This window comes from Chamaea fasciata, unplaced genomic scaffold, assembly GCF_029207755.1.
Source record: "Chamaea fasciata isolate MVZ Bird 193981 ecotype frontalis unplaced genomic scaffold, bChaFas1.0.hap1 SCAF_18, whole genome shotgun sequence".
In the NCBI taxonomy this organism is placed as follows: Eukaryota; Metazoa; Chordata; class Aves; order Passeriformes; family Sylviidae; genus Chamaea; species Chamaea fasciata.
In genome coordinates, this window is record NW_027094103.1 from 13,892,025 (window position 1) to 13,914,523 (window position 22,499).

Genomic DNA, 22,499 nt, shown 5'->3' on the forward strand with positions numbered 1-22,499 from the left:
AGGTCGAGGTGAAACAAGCCACTTCCACAGAATCATTTTAGTTGGAAAAGACCCTTGATATCATCAAGTCCAACCATTAAGCTAATGCCCTCAAACCATCAGGGTGCATTGAAGGGAGAGGACCTTCAGAGCATCTTTCCCTGTGTCAGTATTTCCTTCTTTTCTTTTTCTCATTTCCCCTTCACTTGTTTCACAGGACTGGCTGTCAAAATTTGGATATCTGCCTCCTCCGGACCCTGTCACGGGGCAGCTGCAGACGCAGGAGGAGCTCACCAAGGCCATCACTGCCATGCAGAGGTTCGGGGGGCTTGAGGCCACAGGAGTACTAGGTCAGTGGCTCATGACCCCTCCTCTCCTTGGTGTAGAGCAAGGCAGGGATGGCTTGTTGTAGGTCCATGGGGGAGAAGGGACGTGGTGTTGTGTTTTGGAGCAGCACCGGGAAAAGCTCCACAAAAAGATCATGTGGATGGAGCATACGGCCCAGTTTGGAGCTGTAAGAATAATTACATGGCTCAGGTGCTCTGTTGCCTTGTGTTTTCAAGAACCTGAGGCAAGCAATTATTTCAACAGACCCACAGACCCTTGGGGTTCTCAGTGTGCCTAAAATAGCTCTTGGTGTGTTCAAAAAAAAAGTAAACCAACAAAAAGAATTTAAAAAGACGAGGGGGGAAAAAAGGGAGTAAGCTGTCCTGTTCAAAGCCTTACTTGCAGCATCAAATTGAATTGAACAAAAATCCTGATTAGGCCTCCCAGTTTAGATCCATAGATATTTTGGTTTCTTTGCTGCTGGGGCATAGGTCAGGAAGGGAGAAGGATGGTGCTGCATCACCCCAACTCTGTTTGCTCCTGCCCACAGTGCATAAAAGCCAGGATGCTCCTCAGGGCTTTTCTGGGAGCTCACTGAGCTGCAGCAGCTCCAGGTACTCCCTGGTCATGCCTAGCCAGCCGGGAGCCCATCACCTGCTCCAGCAGCTTCGTTAGCCAGCAGGGGCAGGCAGTGGCATCTGTGTGGCAGGCACATCTACCTGGGAGGGAGCAGTCCAAGGGTAGGCAGCAGAGTTCACCAGCATGGTCAGGGTCATTCCTCTCAATGCCTTCATTGTGGGAAGGAGAAAGCCAGCATTATCCTGGCCTGCAGAAGGGCGCCTCTCTGCTCTCCTTCCCTCCATGACCGTCCCACCATGGGTCCAGCGTGCTTCTGCTGCTCGGGACACAATTAAGGAGAAGAAGCTAATTAGCAGGCAGTTCTCTATCCATCTCAACACTCCAGCATCTCTCCGTTGGTGTCCTGAAGCCACAGCTGCATCCCAACACTGGGATTCCCTATATCTGGTCTTAATTGAGCACGTGCAATAGTTCCTCTTCCGCTGCATCACAAGCTGCAGGAGACCCCAAAACCGGAGTGGCCGTTCAAATTGCATTTTCAGAGGGGGTGTTCAAAATGGGCTAGGGTGAAAGGAATGGCTGCCCTGGGCAGGTCGTGGTTGTGGGCTTGTTCATGAAAAGAGAGTTTAAGAGGTAAAGTCAGCAGGAAAATGAGTGAATGAAACAACTTTTCTGCAGTTCAGCTGGTGAGAAGAGACACTTCAAGCTTCCATTCACTTAAAAAAAATTAATAAGAAGTGTTGGGCCTAGCTGAGCAGAGGTGGGTTTGTTTACATGTGAATGTTTCTCCTTGAGAGAAGAATATTGAGAAATTCATCAAGAGAGAGCAGAGTATTTTAAAATAATACGTTTTAAAACATAATCAAAGCTGGCCACACGGGACTTCCAGCAGGAATTGCTGTCGATTGGTGGGAGCAGCAGTGGGATGTAGGACACTCAGTGTTTAATGGGTGTCACCACAACATGCTGGGGCTGGTGCCTAGCCCCAGTGGGCTCCTGAGTATTGACTTTTACTCTTCTGCTTCATTCTTAGCACTTCATTTCCCATCTCTTTGTCCCCCCTGGGATTTCATAACCCACCATTCCCATGATTTCTTGTTTTTTTCTTCAACCCTAGATGAAGCCACCCTGGAGCTGATGAAGACCCCTCGCTGCTCTCTGCCTGACCTGGCCATTGAAGAGACCCGGAGGAAGCGATTTGCCCAGGCTGTCACCAAGTGGAGCAAAAGAAACTTGTCCTGGAGGTAAGAATTCATCTATCTCTGCTGCAATCTTGCAGCAAAAGACCAATTCCACAGTCACCTTGGTTAAGTATGGCTTTGAGATGAATTTTAGGGTGATGGTTAAAATATGTCCCTCTAGGTTTCCAGGACCCCATAGCCTATTTATTTTAACTCTTCTGACAGTCTCAGCAGTGACTTCTTGGACCCACTTGGCAGTTCCTGGGAATGGTGCAGATTTGGCTGGTGAATTAGCTGGGAGAATTTTGCTGGGTTGCAATGGTTGTTAGAGCATTTTTTTCTTGAGTTCATCAGGACTCTGTGCTTTCTCAGGCAGCTGCCAAGCTTGGAGCTTCTTCTCTTGCCCCACCCGAGTCCAAGGGTAGGAGCATTTTCTGGGTAATAAAGTCACTTTTTTTTTTCCTAATCTTGCCACAGGCATGTATGTTTCCCACAGTGTCAGGAAGTGACACATGTGGGTCCCTCTGCACCTGTGGCACACCGACGTTCAGGTCCAGCTTTCAGAAATATGCTGCAGATCAGGGTTGGCAAGCAAACTGATCCCTGAACCACCAAGATCTGTGCTTTCTGGGACTCATTTTTCCTCCCTCAAATACCATGTGCTGCAGTAATTTTTCCTCTAAGGATAGTGTGCAGCATAAGGTGCACTGTCCTGAAAACACATGTGGATCTGATGGAGAGTTCTCCTTATTATTAAGTTTCTCTTTGATCCTGGCATAGCTCCTAGAGAGAGTCCTCTTCCCACCGCAGTAACAAATCTCAGCTTGGCTGCTGCTGTCGACACATGTTGAAACTATGGCCTTAGAAGAGATTTGGTCTATGTTCCAGCAGATTCCTTTGGGACTTTATTTTGAGAAAAGATAAACATAATTTAGCTTCAGTAAGACACAATATTGGTTCATAGATGGCTTCATGTTGTGAAGTGACCTGTGTTATAAAAACTCAGCCTGTCTCCCTGTTGCCCAGCCCTGACTTGATGGGGAAAGAGGAATAAGCTTCATTCCCATACTCTTGGAAACTGTGATGCTGCAGCAAGGATTGCCATAAAAAGGGGTTTAGGTCTGAGGCAATATTATATGTATGGCATTAAAAAAATCCATCCCCTGACAAAGTAATTCCTGCTTTTTATTCTTTGATCCTTTCCAAAATCTCGGCTTTTGTCCAAGAAAGGGCTGTATTTTACAACTGTAGGTTGTAGCCATCAGAGCACTATAGCATTACAGAAACTCCAATGTAGTATTTACATCCAGCACTTGAGATTAAACTGACTTTTTGGAAATTGCCATGAAATTTGGCCAATAGAGACATAAAAGTTTTACTGGCTTACCTTTTACACATTCCTTGAAGATTTTTAAAGAAGAAAACAGAACTGAATGCTACTCTGACATGCATTTAAAAGTTGAAGTAAAACCTGAACAACTGCAAGGCTGAAATAAACATGCAAGCAGAGCTGTAGGAAAAGAGAGCCTTGAAATAGGCTCATGCACTGATTGAGAAGGCAGTTTTGGGCAAACAAAATTCTAAAGGTATACAGGTCATTCAGGTTTCTTCTTTTTATCTTTGTGTGCAACCAAGCTGTGGGACTGGAGAGCTCAGGGAGCAAAACAAAACAGGCTGCATCCTGCACAGCTCACAGTACAGCCTCATAGCATCCCATTGCAGCCTCAGAAATAAATGCTTTTCTGTGCCTCATCTCCATGTAGAGTTTCCAGGATATTGCAGCATATAAATTTTCTTTTCACAAAATTGTTTTAGTTATTATTTTATTTTCCCTGCGCTCTCCCCAGGTTCCAAGGTGGCTGCTGAGAGAGTGGCATGCTGTGGGTGCCCTCTGCCGGCATCAGTGCCAGAGCTGCCTGCAGCCACTTCCACCTCATGTTTGCAGCCTTATTTTTCACTTCCTGATTTTGCTTTATTGCTTCTGGTAACACCCCACAGAAGGGGAATTCATCGCTGGCATCTCCATTTATTCCCAGAGCTTGCTGTCTCTCCACAGTCCTGGGAAGTGCAGCAGCAGGGCCATGCCCCATCTCTGTACACCTGAAGCTCCCTGGGGCAGGGGGAGCCATGGAAGCTCAGCTTTTAAAATTTCCCAGTTTTTTTCTTTCAGTGCTGATCTGAGCTGGCTTTCATCTGTCTGTAGTCGAGGGCTACTCCCATGTGTCATGTCATCAGAGCTGCAGTCTTTGACACTGATGCTCAGGCCATGGGCTGCTGGAGTGGGAGCAGACCCTACTGTCAGAGTAGCAGTGACACCAGTCACTCAGTGCCCACCACTGCTGTGAGTGTCCTGAGCCATCCCCCGAGAGGAGGTGCCACTGCCTGAGCCCAGGTGTGGATTTACTCAGGCGTGGAGGAGTGGCGGTCAAGAGGAAGGGTATGCGAGCCCCAGTTCTGAGCTCCCATCCCCACAATGGTCCTGGCCATCCTGCTATTGTAATACCCCATCATAGACCCTCCTAGGAAAATCCCCGAGCAGCTGAAGCAGAGAGCAGGCAGGTGTGTGGGGGTGCAGTGGCTCAGGGGTGACCAGTGTTCTGTGTTTGATAAAGGGCAGGAGAATGAAGAAACTGAACATTTTTGGGTGATAGTCTAAGTGCTAGGAGAGGAGTGATGGAGGGTTGAAACACAAGCTGCATTCCTCCTGCAGAGAATGGCAGTATTGCAGCACTGCCAGGGTAGCACTGGATCAGAGCTGCTGTGCCATGGATGGCTCTGGGCAGCTGGAAAAGCACCTTTGCCGAGGCAACAAGTATCCACCCTTTCAACTATCCCCTCTTCATTTCCCTTCCAAGAAAAATCAGGGTGGGTTTATCAAGCAGTCCTTAGCCTGACATGTTTGGTAGTTCTCTGCATTTATTTTGTCTGTGGTTTCAGGGCTGGGAAAGTGAAAGAGTACTTTCATTAACATGCTATTGATTTCTCATCCATCACTGATAGTCTTGCACTTTTGTCTTTGGGAGGACAAAAACCAATAAGGAACCTAGAAATCAAAGTAGGTGTGGATGCCTCTCAATGACAAACAGAGGCAGATCAATCCTCTCTAGTCTCTACTTATTAACCATCCTAGATACAAAGTCTGCTTGAGATGGGTCAAGCAAAGGAGGTGACTCGGGACACTTGAAGGACTGGCAGTGCTGTGTGAGAGTCAGCATTCATTTGTCTGAATGGCAATGCTGCTGCCTGGCTGAGCTCTAAATGCAGAGGGGAGATTTCCTCCTTGGCATCCAGTTGTGCCCCTCAACACCACATCCTGCTTGGCAGCTGCAAATTCCAGTGTTGTGGCTGATGCTCCCTCCTGCAGCCTCATCCACCACAGGGATGGACACTCCTCAGGATGTCCCGGAGTGTGATTTGAGGAGAGATGTGACTGACCCTACGGCTTAGGGCAGTGTTGGCAGGGTGGCTGGAAGGCCTGAGCAGCCCAGTACTCATCACCCTCCCTCTGGCTGGCAGAGGAGGGTCCCGTCTGGAGCAGAGATTTCTCTCCAGTTACTTGCCTCAGACTTTTGCCCAAGATCCAAATTCTGTAAGAGGAGTCTCAGAAGGGATTTACTCCAAGAAGAAGGAGTGTTTCTCTCCACTGGAAATCTAAGTACCATTTATTACTACTACTATTACTACTACTACTACTACTACTACTACTACTACTACTACTACTACTAATAATAATAATAATAATAATAATAATAGTAAATTAAGATAGGAAGAAGCTTATTTATCTGCATACTGTTAGAAATGTGCTTCTTTTTCTGTGGAATTGTGTGATACAAGGCCAACGAACATCCTATCAGCATAATAGTCTTTTCCTAATGTCGTTGAAAACAATTAGCAGAGGTCCAGCAATCAAATCAGATGCTGAATTGAAAAACCCTGATGGGATTCTCTTGAAAAATGACAGTGATAATGAATAAAGGATAAGGGACTTTTCAGTCACACCTGCAGCATATTCATAGAATGTGGGTCAGCTCAGAGGTGTAGGAGCTTTTATAAGAAGTAAAATAGGCATTGTTACGGTTTCTGCCTTAATCTAATGTTCCTGGAGTCAGATCTGGTGATGAATATTAATAATATTTGTTTCTTTAGACAGGGCTTTTTATCCACCATCCTTGTACGAGGGAGATCTGCTTTATTATCCTCATTCTACAGCTGGAAAGAAAAGGAAGGGAAAACAGCTCTGGTGGTGAGCAGGGCTTGAGGAGGAAAGAGCAGATAGGGTCCCCAGATGTGACTCTGTGCCTTAGGCACCATGATCCTGGAGAAAGGTCATAATTCCTGAGGTAAATATGATGTGTGTTACAAGTATAATGACTTATTCAGTAGAAATTAAAGCAGAAAAGGGTTTACCTAAGTCCCAAGGAGTGTTATGAAAGATGAGGGCAGCTAGTTAATGAATATCTGGAATCCAGGTGGCCTTTTTCTCTGTACTCTAGAGGATTACATCCAGACACAGTCTCTTCTATAAATTAAAAATTGCCTGAAAATTGTCTTTTCTAATCCCATGCTCATATCTTTGTATCTCTGTGCTCTCTCATTTACAAATGTGTTTTCTTTGAAGTGCTACAATCATCTGGTGTCACATGCATGTAACTCATTTAGAATAGTCAATAAGTTTTTTTCTTTGCCCAAAGAGTCAAGGGGATAGCCAAAGTGAAGATATGAATGATTTGTGCTCATTTGGAGATATGAATGATTTTTGTTCATTTAGCTGTGATGTGTTTTGTCTGATTCACTCACTCATTCTGCTGTCTCCAGGATGAGCTTCCCAAGTGCTTCAGAGGAACTGTTAGTGAGATTTCTGCTTATTCTCATGAGTCCTTGTTTGTTCTCCAAGATTTAGCCCTGACTAGTTTTGCCCTGGCCCAAAGGTAGTGCCTACTTTGGGCTGCCTGTCTCCTGAGGGTGTGGGATGTGTTCCCATCCTCAGCAAGCAAGTTGTTCCCACTCCCCTTCTCCCCTTTTCGCACCCATGGTGTCTCCCAGTGCTCAAATTGCTACTCAAGAGGAGCTTGAGTGGTGTGACATCCCCTTCTGATGCCTGCAATTACTTCTTGAAGTTTAGTTAGGTCATCACTGCCCATTGGTGATGGGAAGTGGTGTGGTACTGAGTCATGCTGTCACAGCCATATTGTGCAGGAGGGTAGGCGATGTGATCATAATTGCTGCTTCGGCCTTTGAAAATCTGTCAAACCATGGAAACACTTCGGCTGGTGTGCTGGTGCACAAAAAATAAAGTATCTGTTATTACTGGGGTAGAGCTGGCCAGAAGTTATCCATCAGATTAGGCTTTTGTCAATAATTACTCAGTCAACAGTACATTTGCTTGGAAAGCATGTGTTTTTTTGTCAAAATTGTCAACAAAAGATTATCTAAATATACTCCTTTAGAAGACAAGGTCCCTCATTGCATCTTTGTCTTTTCATTTCTTCTATTAAATCAACAATATTTGCAATTCTTTTTCAAAGTTGGGTTATACAGGAAACGGTGACTTTTCTTCCACTCCAGCTCAGCCCAAAAATGCAAAAAACTCTGAAGGCCTCACTCTGATGCACCAGGCAGCTGCAGAGCCAGTTCTGGTGATTGTTGAAGACCTTTCACGCTACTGACTCATCCTCTTTCTTGCCCTCTTTATTTCAGAGTTCGCACCTTCCCAAAAGAGTCCCACCTGGGCCACGACACTGTCCGAGCCTTGATGTACTATGCCCTGAAGGTCTGGAGTGACATCACCCCACTGAATTTCCATGAAGTGGCAGGAAACAATGCTGACATCCAAATAGACTTCTCCAAGGCAGATCACAATGATGGCTATCCCTTTGATGGGCCGGGTGGGACAGTGGCACACGCTTTCTTCCCTGGAGACCATCACACAGCAGGGGACACTCATTTTGACGATGACGAATACTGGACCTTCCGGTCATCAGGTAGGTCAGGGTGAGAGAGCTGCAGCCAAGCGCAAGGGCTTACACTTTCCCTCTTCTGCTCTGGTGGCTGGAGTGGTTTAGCCTCTGCCACATCTTTACCCCAGGCTTCAGGATCCCTGAAGTCTTCTGATTCCTCTCTCAGCCTTGCTAGCGAAATCAACCCAGGCAGTGTTGAGGACACTCTTATGTTCCTGGAAGCCTCAATGGCATCTCCTTGTTCCTGCCAGCAGTTGCAGAGCTCCCCATTGCCCATCTCTTCTGAGACCTGGAAGGCTGCAGGTTGGGTATGTGGATACTGGAGCTCTTGGGTGGGGTCTGCATTCTCTGACTTTGACATCTTTTGGGTGCCTTCCCAGCCACATGTCCTAGTTTCCTATTCTTAAAGTATACTATTGGCTGACCAACGTATAAAGGGCTCTGTACTGTGCTGGGAAAAAGGCCTGGTTATTTCCTGCCATCTCCTGTCTAATACCTGACATCAGGATGGTTCAAGTTGCAGTTCTAGTTTTTTTTTATCTTCATCTCATCTGGCTAAACCAGAGTTCTAATAAGCAGAGGGAGTATCAGAAGCAAGTGTTCCTCAGTTCCAAAGCCATCTGTGGGGATCAGGTCCGCAGCCTTTGTGTCAGGTGTCTTTTGAAAGTATGTCTTCTCTGCAGCCACCAACTGCTAATATACTTGTCACGCCACCTCCTCCACCAGCCTCCTAGTGGGATCATGCTGCCTCAGCTTCATGACTTTGTTGCAACCTAACCGTCTTCTCTGAAACAAGCTAATACGTTCTTCCTGCCCACCGGTTGACTTCCATCCAATCCCCCTTAGTGTTCGTGGGCAGGAGTGTTCACCAGGGGTGCTGGAGGAGGTCTTGAGGTGAAGGTTAAAGGTCTGGACAGGCTGATCCTTCAGAATTACACCAGCTCCTTGTTTCGTGCTGATGAGCAGCCTCAACTGATGGTTCTTATCAGGAAGGGACAAAAAAGCAGCAGTTTTGATCTGCAGACATGCAGGGCAGAGGCAAGTGCTGTGGTCAGTAGCTGGCCACAGCAAATGTGTTAGTGATGGAGTCAGTTTTGCAGCTAGTGGCTGGGAGTGTTCATTGTGAAACAAACTCCCGTGAAGGAGCGAGCTCAGAGCCAACATTCCTGCAAGGAGTGCACCTCCAAACGCCACCGAGGGATGGGGGGATGAGCCTGCCAGCAAAAAGCTGACCTTTATTTTGAAGATCTTGGAGCTATCCAAGCTTCATCTTTTATTTATTTTGTTCTCTCTGCTGATTTAAAAACAACTACTTGGTAGGTGATATAAAAATGTCCCCAAGGTTGTCAGTCTGGCATTAAAATGTCAGAGAGCATATGTCTTGTTCTCTCCTAGTGCCAGGGAAAACAGCACAGGTTATAAAAATCTCGTCTGGTTACAGGCACTGTAAATAATAGTTATAAAGGAAAAGGTAAAATTCAGCAAAGAATATCCCCCTGCTCCAACACCCCGTGCCCAGTGAGGAGCACTAAGGACTGGGCAGGATCAGCCGTGGCTACTTTTGTGCAAAAAAGTAGCCACCTCAGATGGCAGAGGAGCCAATTCCTTGGTCTCCAATCCTTGTAAGGGAATGTGGCGCTCCCCGGATCTTCACAGGCGTCTTTCCAACCTCACTGCCTCTTTTTTGCAATACTCGGCATCACGATCTTTATAAGAACCACACTTAAAATCACTGCTGCTCTCTGGTACTGCTCTGCAGGACATTGCTGTGCAGAGGGGCAGAAATTGCACGAACATGTGGCCCAGCCCATCTGGAGCTGAGTGGTGGAAATGCACCAAGCAGGCTCAGTCCTGTACAGCTCCTGGGAGCAGCTCCTCCGTTACTTTGGTAGCAGTGGCGTATGTTTGGAAATGAGCATTAACCCCTTATATGACTGTTTCAGGCTCTGGAGAGGATAAAATTGGTCCGTATATGGGTGTGGTGTGAGGCACTGGGGGTTGGACTGCAAATAAGGAAATCTGGGGAAAGACAGTATGGTAGAGATAGCCCAGACTGAAGGAAAAAAGTCATCAGAGGAGGTATTGACGTTCTACAATGTCTCCCTAATGCCCATTGTGGTGTGTGAGGATCAAAGTGCTTGCCAAAGGCAGCAGACACAAGAGCTGCAGCCCTTTCAGCACGAGGTGTATAACAGGAGAAGATGGTAAATCGTCTGAAAACAAGCTGGACACAGTCACCTACTTGCGTCAGGGCAGTAGTGAGACGAGCAGGTTGGTGGCCAATAAGCAGATGAACATTCTGGTGTTTGCGTGCATACAGGAAGGCTGAGGGATGGATTTGGCCAGGGCAGCAGCGTGCCAGGCCAGGCAGGGAAAGCCCTGCAGAGCACCGTGGGTAGGCGGGAACTGCAGGCATTCTCCAGCTCCTTGGCACATGATTTGGCTCATTGTCACAGGATGTGATGAGCTCCTGGCATGTGGCTGCAGAAATCTGGTATTCTGGGCAATGCAAAGTCTGTGTCAGCAGCTGCAGCAGGCATGAGGTGTAGGGAGTGACTGCTCTGGCCCAGCTTCTGCAGTGCCGCTCAGCAAGATGGTTGTGATGTGTTAACTGTCTCAGCCCTTTGTCCAGCTTTTCCTCAGGTGCTAACAGTGATCTGGAAATAAGAGGAGTGATACTCAGCCTGATGTAGGCTGAAGTCTGCCTTGCTTTCCGTTTTCATTTGATACAGTCCAGTCTCCAACTGGAAAAAAAAAAGTCATTTTCAAACTTTACCTATTCCAAAGTTCTTCTTTCTAGTTTATCCAACATAAAACTATACTTTCTCTCACAGCCCTTGCAGCCCACCCAAATCCCCCAATTACTATCAGCACTTAGTGACTTTTATTTCAATGTTGTTCTTATCTCCAGACACACATGGGATGGACCTATTTGCTGTAGCTGTCCATGAGTTTGGCCATGCCATTGGCCTGACCCACATCTCTGCCATAGAGTCTATAATGAGACCCTACTACCAAGGTCCAGTGGGCGATCCTCTGAAGTATGACCTGCCTTATGAGGACAAAGTCCGGATCTGGCAGCTCTACGGTGAGTTTGTGTCCAGCTCACGTGGCTACAGTCCGTTCCTGCCGTGGCAGGACACGCTGGAATAGCTGTTTATTGGGGTGAGTGGAGCTGGTCGGGAGGATGGTGTTCCCCATTACTGCTACTTTTCTACACAGGAGTCAGGGAATCTGTGTCCCCCACAGCCAAGCCTGAAGTAAGCAAAACAGATGACCATCCAATTCTGCCAGAGCTGCCAGAGAACCGCTCCACTGTCCCGTAAGTCAAATTTCTTCCTTTCCTGCAAACGATGTGTAGTAGTAAAGGTCTGCTTCATCGGTATCTTGCCTGCTCACTCTGGCTTTGGTATTTCTCTCTGGATCTCTGGATATTTCATAAAAACTCAAATTTTTTACTCATATTAGTGGAAAGTTATCACCATCACCCTTAGGTAAATTCATCCTTGCTGGAATTTTAATCAAACTTCCTCAGCAGTATCCTGAATTGCACAAGCATAACTTACCTAAATCATTCCACAGTGAGCAACTGCCTAATGTACCTGAGGGGGTGAATATTGGAACAAGTGGACTGATGACCTGACTCCAATGCAGGTTAGCACTGGCAAAGGGCTGCTTACACGGAGTGTCATCAAGCAGCCGGCATGGCCTCATTAAGGGAAGTGCAGGATATAGACCATTAATAAATGTTGACCAGAACAGCAGGGCAGTTAAGAGGAGAAAGGACGCTGAACAAAAAAGGCAGGAGAGGATGATCACACACATTTTTGCCAGACACCAAGGGCACCACAAGTGAGAGCAGCAGAGATGGAGCAGGTCACCTTCACCTCACACTCCTTTTGTTTGAACACGCTGCATGCCATCAGTTACGTTTCTGCATGCATAGCTTCTAAAGGTGCTTGTCCACCAGGCTCCTAATGGACATGTTTGGACCTAGAAATATGAGAGCCTTTCTCTCTGCTGGTGTGGAAGGCCACCATCTCACACCAGCAGCAGGAGCAGCAGGAAATTGCACCAGCTGTCCCCATGTTCCTGCCTTATGTGCTGGGAGGGTGGATGGGTTTTGCCTCCACATTTGTCATTTTGTGGCCAAAGAGGGCAGTGAAGCTGGTGCTGGCAGACCAGCACAATTTTTTCTGTCACCAGAATAGATTTATACTTCCCTGTCACCCACAGCAGCTTTTCTGTGCACATTCCCAGCATCTTCTCCTTGTTCCTTCATCAGACATCATTTCTTATGTGGGCTCTGTGGCTCTCTCAGTCCTTCATACTCTGTGCCTTCCCCACCCACCTTGTTAAAGTAGCTCAGTATCTCAGCTGCCACTTGCCAGATGGCTTTCGCCAGGTATCTTTCACTGGGTATCATGTGGCTCCTCCAGGTCCCTCCCTTTAGGCTCAGCTGCTTTCTGCTTTGCAGCTCTGCCACCTCTCACTGGCACTTTGGAGCTCAGCCCTGGAGCAGCAGCATCCTGAGCTGCTGGAGCGAGAGGCTGCTTGGCTGTTTTCCAGGTTCTGCTGCCCTGGGGCAGCTGGCCAAGCCACACTGTGCCACTGGGAGTGGGAAGCCAGCTCAGCCCTCACCATCTATATGAGCCTGTGGAGGTAGAGCGTGTCCTCGCTTGACTCCCAGCAATGGCGTCTGGTGGCTCAGGTTTGTCAGCCCCAAGCTGTCTCCAGGCTGAGGTTTGCCTTGGAAATCCCCCTGGACATGGCTGGGCTTGAGCATCATGAGTGACAGATGGGCACGGCCTGTAGTCTTCTCCAGGAGCAGGGGTGATTCAGTCTGTGGGATAGGAGGCATCAGGGGGACACAGCCCCTCACTGTCTGCCTGGCCCTGCTCACCTGGGCATCTCTCCACAGACTCAGGCGGGATGTGCCCAACAGATGTAAAACACACTTCGATGCAGTGGCCCAGATCCGGGGAGAGGCTTTCTTCTTCAAAGGTGAGTGCCAGGGGTCTGTGTCTGTGTCACTCAGCAGTGGCTTTGGTGTGGCAGCACCCAGCACTAGTGGGACAGGCTGGGGTGGGTGGTAAGGATGAGCTGTGGGGTTTGTGGGCTGCTCCCACAGACCCAGGGACGTGTCTCACATACCTGAGTGTGTGGCCAGACTGGTGACAGTCCAGAGCAGCAGTTTTTACTCCGATCCATCACACTGGATTGCCCAGGTGAAGAGCTAAAATCTGATATTTGTGCTACCAAAGTCAAAATCGAGGTCAAAACAAGGATGAGCAGAGCAGCAACAACACTTCACTGCTTTCTTCCTGGATGTTTCCAGCCTTCCTTTTCTCTCATGCTTCACCTTCCTTAATGATGCTTGCCACGCATCTCTCAAGGACAGCATGTGCACAATTGAGGACCATCTGGTTTTATGCCAGTAAACGCTGGCAGTGTGTTCCCGGAGCACCCAGCTGTTGATGAAGATCCCATCAGTGCCTTTTCAGCTGAGCAGAGTCTGTGTCAGCTGGACTTTCTGGGCTTGCTTTCTCATCTTTCCAAGATGTGGGCATTTCTTTGCGTCCCTGGCCACCATTTGGCCACCCCAAAGCCATCCACCAGGGAAGCAGAAGCATTTTCCCGAGGAATGAGCAGCAGTGTCCCAGCATCTGAGTATCACAGCGTGAGCCTTGGGTCACAGGCAAGAGCAGCAAAAGGGCTCCAGAGAATTTGGTGTTGCCTGTGCCCTGAGGGAAGCACAATACAGAGACTGTTCCACAGCATTACTTGTTCAGATGCCAGCTCCAAAAAGCCCCAGTGAAGACGGGAGACTCAGAGACATGAACTGCTGTTAGGATAAATGGCTGTCTGTCTCTCAGAGGGGAAAAATTGATGAATAAGGAGAAATCTATCTCGGTGTCTATTTTTGGATATATTTATTGCAGGCCAAAAAGCACATATAAAGAGGACAGGGTCAGCGGATGCCAGTTGCATGTCTGCCTCCAGACCCCAGCACTTTCCTTGCAGCCCCCATTGTTGCCCCCTGAACCATCCCGCACACCAAGGAGCGGGGATGTCACATCTGGGGCAGGATTTAAATGGTCTCTAGTGCTGAGCTTTGTCCCTCGATAGGCATTTTGTTCTGACCTGGTCCCCTAGATGGAAAGAAGCCACTGAGAAGTCGCCAGGACTGGAGCTCCCCAGACCTCACAGGCTTGTTGTTTTGAAGGCAACGGTGGGTTCTCTGGTCTTTGGAATCACTGCTTGCTTTGATGTAGGTGCCTCACCACAGACTCCCAAGGTTTTAAACGCCTTTAGCCCATGTGTCTGTCTGCGTGGTTTGTGCTGCAGTCTTGCCAAAGGCAGCCAAGGTCTGGACAGCATGGAACACAGCTGGGATCAAAATTACCTGGAATTAAAGATAGCAGTTGCCTCAACCCATCATCCACATCTTGGTGCAGCAGGACCTCACATTTGGCTTTCATCGTGTTTAGTGTGCCAGCTGAGAGGAAGGTTTAAACTGAGCTTTTTAAACAAATATGAGGTTGGGATTTTTGTTTTTTAAATTATTTCTGCATGATAATGGCAGCTGTTCCCCCATGGATCTGGCTTTGGCTGATGATCTTCCATGCAACAGCAGCACTTTGGTGAGCAGGCTGGGCCGTGGCAAATCATGAGCCCAGGCAGACTGGGGCCATCACATTCAGAACTCCTTGCTACTTGAGTGCTTTATTTTGTTTCTTTTTCCTGATGGCTTATAAAAACCCAACCAATGTAACCAACAGCTCAGACTGTTCCTGACTTTGGGGACAGATTTAAGGTTTGGTTTCCCTGCTGCAGCTGCTCACCCACTGAGCCTGGCACTAGCAAAGGGATGAAATGTCAAAAGTACTGAGTCTTCTCTTTATGTCTATGATGAGACCAGACCAGGGTACTTCAAAGTTCAGATACTGATCTGCTGTAGAAGGAATTAAGTTGAGCTGTATTTCTTCCTAAAAATGTGAAAATCTGACCTTGTCTAGTGCCTTGCTAATTACAGATGCAGAAATCATCTTTATTTAATTACATATGTTTCCATTGATGTAAAATGGCCACCAGATTTGAATCCTCAGGTTTTTTTATACTCTTAAAAAGAATCTGTAATTATGGCAATCTCCTACCATATTGGAATGTATTATTTATGTTTCAGTAAGACAGAGCAAATACGCAAACTGGAGCAGAAGAACAAGAACATGATATAAATCCTTATAATTAGAATAAAATACCCTTTCTGCAGATGTTAAAGCATTAGAGTTTTGCGTCCCACATTATTAGGCTGAGATCCAATTTCCATAAAATTTTAAAAACTGGTGTCACAATCTGCCAGCTCTGGAGAAAGAGCTGAGTGTGTGGGGAATACAAATCTGAAGATGCATCTTTGGTTTCTGTTGCTTATCTCCCCTCAGAAATTTGTGCAAGACCAAATGCAAATAATGTGCAATGATTTCTAACAGGTGATAACAAATGCAAGACAAAGTTAAGAGCTGCCTCCTAAACATCTTGCTCTGGCTCACGTCACACTTTGGAGCTCTCAGGAGAAAACACAGCATGAAATGTGCTTCAAAAAGGCTGAGAATCCCAGAGCCAACAGTTGGCTTTGGAGTTGCCCCTGAAACCATTACGCCGCCTCAGGAAATCCCACAGAAAGCTCTTTTGGCAGGAAAAGGTTTGCCATCCTTCCCACAAAGGATAAATCTGTTTTCTTTTACATTATCCAAAATATTTCAGAAATGCTCCCTCCTAGCTGGGGCAGTGCTGCTGCAGGTGTTGAAGTATGTTTGCTGGCACCACCAGTACATTCATCCTGGAAGCTCCACAGGACTGCAATCTCTGATTAGTATCCTACACCTCTAGATGGTACCAAAGTCCTTAACTGTGCCTCGTTCCCCACGTCAACCCTTCCAGATCTACTCAGCTGTTTTCTTCCTCCTTTAATTTTTCACTCCCTTTCTTCATTACAAAACAACCCCTCTGGTATTTCTGTGTTTCACTGTAACATCCAAGGTGTTTCCAAACATGAAAGCAGATGGACATCCTGTGTGCAGAAAGCTGTGGCTGCTCCAGGAGAGGAGGAACAGGGATGGGGGATGGTTTTTTGAACGCTCTTGCTTAAGGCTCTTGGTGCCTGGTCCCACTAGCTCTCAGGAGGTCCCGTGCAGAGAGGGAGGGGGGAGATCAAAGGCTCCTCTCTCCTGCCCCAGCTCAGCAGCACAGCCTCACACTGTGGGCCAGGAGTATAACAACTCCAGCACAATATCCAGGGCATTATTTTAATCCAAAAATAAAAGGGATTTCTTCTAATGACTGCTACAAATAGAAAGCAGTCGCAGCTGCTGCTGGAAAGCAGGATGGCTCTAAATCATGGCTCCCATCTCACATGCTTTGCTTCCTGCTGCCGCCGCCCACCCAGCAGTCACCCCACAGCGAAGATGGGTTGAGTGTGGTTCAGTAATGTCCAGTCTGTCCCTCCAGGCAAGTACTTCTGGAGACTAACTCGCAATAAGCACTTGGTCTCCCTCCAGCCGGCTCAGATTCATCGTTTCTGGCGGGGCTTGCCGCTCAACCTGGACAGCCTGGATGCGGTCTACGAGAGAACCAGCGACCACAAGATTGTCTTCTTCAAAGGTGAGAGCAAACATAATCCTAGAGGTACAGAATGTGGTGCTAGGTCACATGTTAAGCATGCCACATGTTGAGCATCTCGAGGGCCTGTCTGAGACCTGTTGTCCATGAGCAAGGCCAGGAGAAATGAACTGGCAGGGCAGGCAAACAAAAGGTAATGCTCATGTTCCACAGAAAAGGAGGGAAATGTCATCGAAAAAAATGTTCAGCCAAATGTAAAGAAAATCTGAGCTTTTCAAGAATGAAACACAGGAACCACCCCTACACACACTCACAGGTGGTGTGATCCTCCTTTGACCTTTTCTCTTCCAGTATTTGTTGCTGAGAAAAGACAAAGTCAGAGAGGAAATAAAAATGAAACTGAAGACTTTCAGTTTTAATAATTATAGTGTTGTTGCTGTATTTTTTTCTTAAAATAAGTGGTATAATTCTCTCTTTTTATTTAAAAACTTGCAAGCTTTTTTTTTCTTTCCAGAAGAGCTGGAGGAACAATTTAGCTCTTTGCTTCTGTACTAATGTCCGAGGCCCCACAGACCATCTAGCCATGCTGCTTACATGCCACCCATGCTCTCAATGCCACCTGAGATCCTGACAGGCACCGACTCTTGTTTCACCGACACTGTGCACCTGAAGTGCTAAACATACCCCAGCCCTCCATTTTTCCTGTTTGGAAATTGCTTTTTGTCTTCCGACCATTCTGCTTGAAATACGGTGCAGTTATTGGTTTCAGAAGTGTTGAGCAAAGCACTTCTGGAAGCAGTAATTTGTTTTCAGTTCCCCAAGTCAGGCCAGAGGGATGGCTCATGTCCCACACAAGCCCCTACACTTGCAGAAGGCCATTCCAAGTGCAGACGAAGCCCTCCTGGACTGCTGGCATGCTGAGCCCTGCAGAGCCACACCAAGCCCTGCATCTCCCCATGGAGCAGCATGTGGAAGGCTCTGCCATGTGTGCCTCAGGCAGCCTGCCCTGCTCTGCTTTCCCAGAGGGAATGGGGCCAGCTGGAGCATGTCTTATGCCTAGCTCTAGACCCTCCCAGTCAGGTCTGCAGACCACAGCAGCCCTCACTCTTTCCTTCTCCCCTTCTCTCCCTGCTGGGGTTGAACAGACAACCAACCAGGAGCTCAGGTCCAGGGGCTCCTCCCAGCTGCTCAGGAGGCTGGAATTCCAGAGGTGCCACAGCTGCCATCATGTTCTAAGACGTCTGTGTTAGTCATAAACTCAGAATTTTCTTTCCAGCTACAAAATGCGACTTATTCTGTCCTTCCAGCGCTGTCTCGTCGATCCCTGGACAGAAGCCAAAGCACAGATTACCTTGGCCTGTAAGGTCCTGCTGCTGATACGTAGGCATGCATTTAAAGGCCTCTCCAAATATTCCAGAAAACCAGGGGAGGAAAAGGCCTGATCCTTAAAATAGGCTATGCAATACCTAAAAGGACACTGCAAGTTCCCAAATAGATGTTGTAAAAGAAGAAAGACTGTCCCAGTGGTTAGAGAATTATGAAGAAATTTGGACACCTGGGTTCATTTGCTTGTTCTCACACAGACCAGGGCCCAGTCCTGTCATTCTTCATTTTTCTTGGGAAAAAACCCCATGCTGACAGTTCCCTCCTGCCCAAGGTCAGGCCAAAGGGGTGGCTGTGTAAGACCCTTGAAGAGCAGTGAGCTGCTCGTGTGGGATTTATCCAGTCCCTGTACCTCCTCATAATCCACAGGTCTCTCAGCTCATCTGGCTCTAGAAACTGGTGATTCCTCTTCCAAAGTGGACTGCGCTTGGCTTCTCAGGAGCCAAATAACCCACAGAAAGTGCCCAGTTTGCGCACAGAAGCTGCTCGTAACTCTTATTTTTTTGGATATCAGGCAAAAATCCAAGGGATGGAAAACCAAATGCCTCCATCAAATACATAAAAGTGACAGCTGTACTGATGCTGTCAGTGTGTTCATGTCCCGGGACAGTCGTGCTTTCAGCAGTAAAGCAGGGCTATGTCCATGGACAGCCTGACACAAGAAAAGTAGCCATTCGAAGCCAGAGGTTCCCCCATGAGCTGACCCCTTCCTATTCCCATCTGTAAATGCTCAGAGCTCAGCCCCAAAGCTTTGTCACCACAGTAGATAACAAAACATTAGCTCAGCTCATCTGTGGGGAAATACTGGTTTTGGCTGTGAAACAAATGTGATTTTATTTTGTGTTTGTTTTCTTTCCACAGGAGACAGATACTGGGTCTTCAAAGACAACAACGTGGAGGAAGGGTACCCACGGCCTATTTCGGACTTTGGCCTGCCCCTGGGAGGAATAGACGCTGCTTTCTCCTGGGCTCACAATGACAAGACTTATTTCTTTAAGGACAATCTCTACTGGCGATACGACGATCGTGAGCGTAGGATGGATCCTGGGTATCCTTCGGAGGCCATCCTGTGGAAGGGAATACCCAGCCCTTTAGATGATGTCATGAGGTGGTCAGATGGTGAGTCCATATGGCCATTTAAAAAAGCACAGCAAAGAAAGTCAATGCTCTATTGAGCTCTAGCCCCTTCTACCTTGCTGGCCAACATAAATGCTGAGCCCATGGTGGAATGTTCCTGGTGACTGGAAGCTGAAGAGAGAGGTGTGATTCCAGCCAAAGTTCCCTACACTGCTCACTAGAAGATTTGGTAATTTTAAACAGGCAACAAAAAGATCGTGGGAGGTTAATCATTAAAAGAACACAATTGATGCTGTGTCACTATAGGACGTGAAATGAACAACATGCACACCTGTCAGGTCGTGGAGAAAGAAGGAAGTTTATTTTTATGCTTGGGTTTATACAGATTTTGGACAACAAGAATGGAGGATGAGGTTGACACCTCTCCCACCACACTGGTGAAACTAGAAGTCCATCAATTGTCCCTCCTCCAGAGAGGAATGTAAACGTCACTTTGTTTACATGAAAATCTGTGAGAAACTCCACTACAAAAATGCGAACATCAGAAGGCTGAAAAAGATCAGGGCGACAATGCTGTTTTGCAGTGATTTTTATCCTAGTATGGGCCAATTTGCTCCTCGCTGCTTTTGTTGTCGCTGGATTTTTAGCTGGATATATGAGAATGCAGACAGAAAATACTTCTAAAGATGTTTTCCCAGAGCTGCAACTTATTTTTTGAGAATGAGATTCCTTGGTGGTTTCTTTCCCCTGAAAAGACACAGAAGATATATACAGTCAGCTATTCACTCATGACAAAGTGGCGCTTCCAGGGTTAATTTACTGATGACCTAACAGTATACTAGCAGTCATTAAACCAGGCAGAGGGTAAGGCCACTTCCAGACACTTTTCAAGCTAAATTTCCAAAGCTATTGAGAGTGACATTTCCATAGGTAGGAGTCCTCCTGAGCATGGGGCCTGCTTAGAGAATTCACAACCTCCCAGTTCAGAGTGGAAAATCTGCACCTGAGAGCAGAAGGTTCCCAGGGCTCTGTCAGGCTCAGGTTATTTTTCTGAGCCCAGGGTCAGCAGCACACACCCCAGGTCATTGATGGATAGTCTCCAGCTTTACCGTTCCCTATTACAAGAAGGAGAGTTGTGTTTGGTGTGTCCAGCTGTGGGTTCACAGGGCCTTAACCCTACACACCCACAGTACCAGGAGGTACATCTGCCCTAGGACTCAGCACAGAAGAGGCAACACCTCACCATCCACTTCCAGCTGCTGGTGGCTCCTGGCTGATGTGAGTGATCCTGGCCAGTGACAGCATTACCTTACCCTCTGAAGCATCTCTCCTGCAGCAAGAGGGGATATTGACAACAATCAGTGATACCTCATGTGCCTCCACTCCCCGGGGCTCCGCTGGGGTGGGAACACTCCTCTGCTGCTCCAAGTGCTCCTTTGACCTTCCTCTGGTACAGCCCCCACCGCCACTCACCTTATGTTTGGGTTTTGGTCTCTTTGCAGGTGCAAGTTACTTCTTCAAGGGCAAAGAGTACTGGAAAGTGCTGGACAGTGAGCTGGACGTGCAGCCCGGGTACCCACAGTCCATCGCCAGGGACTGGCTGGTGTGCAGTGACATGCAGGCCGACGCGCCTGAGGCAGCCGGGAGCAGCAGGACCGGGGCGCGCTCCAGGCCGGGGCAGCACGACGAGAGCCGGTCAAAGAACGGCTATGAGGTCTGCTCCTGCACCTCGGGCACCCCACCTGTGCGCCCTCACCCCATGCCCAGACTGACAGCCAGCCTCCTGCTGGCTATGTGGACAGCAGCACTGGTCTGTGCAGACCTATGACAGCTCACCTCACCACCAGGACAATGCCATGGTGCTTCGGGATACACCTCCACGATTGCTGACTCTTGGAAGCAGAAAAAGAAACATTCCTAGGACCGTGCCAGTGGAGGGTTTGAATTCTTCATGAAAAATGAACAGTGATTTTGTTTGGGTCTTTTTTTTTTTTTTAAATTTTAGTTTAAAGGTCTAATAACAGAGTTGAGTTCTTATTCCCCCATCCAGTTAAAGATGAGAGCAGCCTCATATTGAATTTAAAAAAGTTTCATAGAGATGTGTTGCTCTGGATGTTTAAACTCAGCGAACAAGGAAAGGGAGAGCTCATGGGATGGAGTGGGGACAGAAGAGATGCTGCTGAGATAGACAGGCAGCCGGCAGGAGGTACTAGTTATGTGCTGACACAATGTACACATCCCATTGGATGTACTAGGTAGAAGAAATGGTGACACCACTGAGATTAACTGCAAAATGATCGTTAGTATACTGTCAAGCCTGCTGTAGTCAGTGGCATCTGGGTAATCTGTATCAGTTTCTATGGGTCAGAAACACCTTTGCCTTTCAGAAGGCACTGCAGCTTATCTTTGTATACGAGTCATTGTAATTTAACAGTTTCTCTAATAAACCTTGGCCGCCTACATGAGATCTCCCAGTCATGTGCCAGATCAAGCCTATCACCTGCAGCAAGGTACTGGCTGCTGAGGGTCTTAGCAGCCTCAGCTCTGGATGAGGAGCATGGCAGCCAAATAAGATGCAGTGGCAACCACTGCCCCAGACTAATTTGAGCACACGTACTCCTGGTCTTAGAATTTCTGTATCGGGTTGACTTATGTTTTGGTGCGAATCAAGATGTGTTGCATTTGTTTGTGTCTCTGCCATACCTGGCTGTGCTGCAGAGCATGGGCTGGAGCAGGGAAGATGCTGCACAATCAGCTCAAACTCCTTTTGATGCCTCTGACAGGAGCTTGGAGTGGCAGAAGCCAAGGTCAAGCGCTGCATTAGGATGTTCCTGTTTGGGTTTATTCCTTGCGTTTTATCAGTTTTCTGTGCTATGATTTGGGCATTTGAGAGTCGTTGAAAATGGTGAGTGAGAACTTGGATGAGATGTCAAAGAAGGCAGGGTCCTCGAGTCTGCTGTTGCCAAGGAGTGTTACATGGGCAGAGGCCACTGGGACACACTCCTCTTCACTGCCCTGCCTCTGCACAAATGTCTTCTGCTGTCCTGCCGGGGCCAGCTTCTCAGGGACACACGACAGCAGAGAGTGTCACTGCGGGACCCAAGGCTGCTCCGGTGGCCAGGTGTAACACAAAGCCCTCTGGCGAAAGGCAGAAAAAGTGCAGAGTTACATCCTGAGAGAAAAGGGGGCCACCTTGAGTTTCCCTCCGCTACTTGAATTTTTAAATAGGTCTAAGTATTTACAGGTATACCTTCAAACACCCTCTAATACCAGAATCTTAAAAGTATCAAAACCACCATGGCACCTCCTTAATTTTTAGCAGCAAAACTTGATCTTTACTAGACTTAAACTCCTTTATTAACTTATTAGCAGCAGAGAAATTAAGTTTTATCAGCTT

The 22,499-nt window shown here is 47.5% G+C and overlaps 1 protein-coding gene across 1 annotated transcript; it reads left to right on the forward strand.

Annotated features, from left to right (window-relative positions):
* The first annotated feature begins 216 nt into the window (after positions 1-216).
* On the forward strand, positions 217-21,554 carry MMP17 (matrix metallopeptidase 17). Its single transcript, XM_066199659.1, has 9 exons — positions 217-329; positions 2,003-2,129; positions 7,764-8,047; positions 10,935-11,111; positions 11,246-11,345; positions 12,945-13,027; positions 16,532-16,684; positions 18,887-19,144; positions 20,605-21,554. The coding sequence occupies exons 1-9, from the start codon at positions 290-292 to the stop codon at positions 20,928-20,930; spliced, it is 1,548 nt and encodes a 515-aa protein (XP_066055756.1). The 5' UTR covers positions 217-289; the 3' UTR covers positions 20,931-21,554.
* The last annotated feature ends 945 nt before the right edge of the window (positions 21,555-22,499 follow it).